The sequence below is a fragment of the Sinocyclocheilus anshuiensis genome, unplaced genomic scaffold, assembly GCF_001515605.1.
Source record: "Sinocyclocheilus anshuiensis isolate Anshui unplaced genomic scaffold, SAMN03320099.WGS_v1.1 scaffold6606, whole genome shotgun sequence".
Taxonomy (NCBI): domain Eukaryota; kingdom Metazoa; phylum Chordata; class Actinopteri; order Cypriniformes; family Cyprinidae; genus Sinocyclocheilus; species Sinocyclocheilus anshuiensis.
Window position 1 is genome coordinate 30,322 of NW_015541290.1, and position 1,560 is coordinate 31,881.

At 47.4% G+C, this 1,560-nt stretch overlaps 2 protein-coding genes across 2 annotated transcripts in view; both read right to left on the reverse strand.

Annotated features, from left to right (window-relative positions):
* Positions 1-8: 8 nt before the first annotated feature.
* LOC107690783 (histone H2B-like) lies at positions 9-401 on the reverse strand. Its single transcript, XM_016489200.1, has one exon. It carries the CDS (start codon positions 381-383, stop codon positions 9-11), a length of 375 nt encoding a protein of 124 aa, XP_016344686.1. The 5' UTR covers positions 384-401.
* A 560-nt stretch (positions 402-961) lies between these two features.
* The window catches only part of LOC107690788 (histone H3.1/H3.2-like), a 6,912-nt gene continuing 6,313 nt past the window's right edge, over positions 962-1,560 (reverse strand). The window contains exon 2 of the mRNA XM_016489204.1: positions 962-1,546. Within this exon, the coding sequence (XP_016344690.1) occupies positions 1,203-1,546 (344 nt within the window). The 3' untranslated portion in view covers positions 962-1,202. The remainder of the gene's footprint in view (positions 1,547-1,560) is intronic.

The following is a 1,560-nucleotide window of genomic DNA, read 5'->3' on the forward strand; positions in this document are numbered from 1 at the left end:
GCGGAGCTCTACTTGGAGCTGGTGTACTTGGTGACGGCCTTGGTGCCCTCAGACACGGCGTGCTTGGCCAGCTCCCCGGGCAGCAGCAGACGCACGGCGGTCTGGATCTCTCGGGAAGTGATGGTGGAGCGCTTGTTGTAGTGAGCGAGACGAGACGCTTCACCGGCGATGCGCTCGAAGATGTCGTTGACGAAAGAGTTCATGATGCCCATCGCCTTCGAAGAGATCCCGGTGTCAGGATGAACCTGCTTCAGCACTTTGTAGACGTAGATGGCGTAGCTCTCCTTCCTGCTCTTTCTGCGCTTCTTTCCTCCCTTCGCTGCGGTCTTAGTGACGGCCTTCTTGGAGCCCTTCTTAGGCGCGGACTTCGCTGGTTCAGGCATGATGCTGCTGCGAGATCAAACTTCACGAGACGATAATAAGAACGAGCGAGACAGAGGCATTTATTCACTAATCTATGCTAATGTTCACAGAGATGTGGACGCTTCTGATTGCGTGTTTTCACAGACTAAACCCATAAACCCGTGTGTGATTGGACAACTCGAAGTATCACGAGCGGAACGAGGGCCAATCACACGCGGTGAAATGATAGCCCCGCCCACGGCTCTGTGTTTGAATGACATCAGCCCACGTGACTGTTTCCTTTGTTTCAATTCCCGCACTTTTTGTTACTTGTTGTCTTGAATAGAATATAACTCCGTCTCAAATATCACACAGAATAAATATCAGTGTAATTTATATATATATATATATATATATATATATATTTTTCATTTGGAAAAAGGAGAGCAATATCGACTAGGCACTTTTTATTCTCTTCTGTTCTGCCAATTTAACTGCTCAAACTTGAATAACTTGAGATTGTGTTTTCTCTTAATTTATAAACAACTTTAATTCAAAGGAAAACTGAAAATAAAAACCCATGTAAAGTTTATGCGAGCACTAAATCTGAGAATCAAAGTCAGAATGAGAAATATCTTTATTGCCAGATGTTTATACAGACCATACATTTGTTTTGGTGACAAAAGCTTCTACAGCACAAAAGGGAACGAGTGATGAGAAACATACACAGCATTGAGCTTCAGCTTTCAAAAGCTATATCCACAAGCAGTTTGTTGTTAATTTTCAGTTCGACTTTGTCTCTTTCTGTGCGAGTGTGGGTGGCTCTTAAAAGAGCCGTTGGGTTCGTGGTTTAAAGGCGTTTATCCTCCGAAGCCGTACAAGGTGCGTCCCTGTCGCTTCAGCGCGTACACCACGTCCATGGCGGTGACGGTCTTTCTCTTGGCGTGCTCGGTGTAGGTGACGGCGTCGCGGATCACGTTCTCCAGGAACACCTTCAGCACACCGCGGGTCTCCTCGTAGATCAGACCGGAGATGCGCTTGACGCCGCCGCGGCGCGCCAGCCGACGAATGGCGGGTTTGGTAATTCCCTGGATGTTATCCCGCAACACTTTACGGTGCCGCTTAGCGCCTCCTTTCCCGAGTCCTTTACCGCCTTTACCTCTTCCAGACATGCTGCAGATACTTCTTGCTTCAATGTAGCAACGAATACGAATAAGA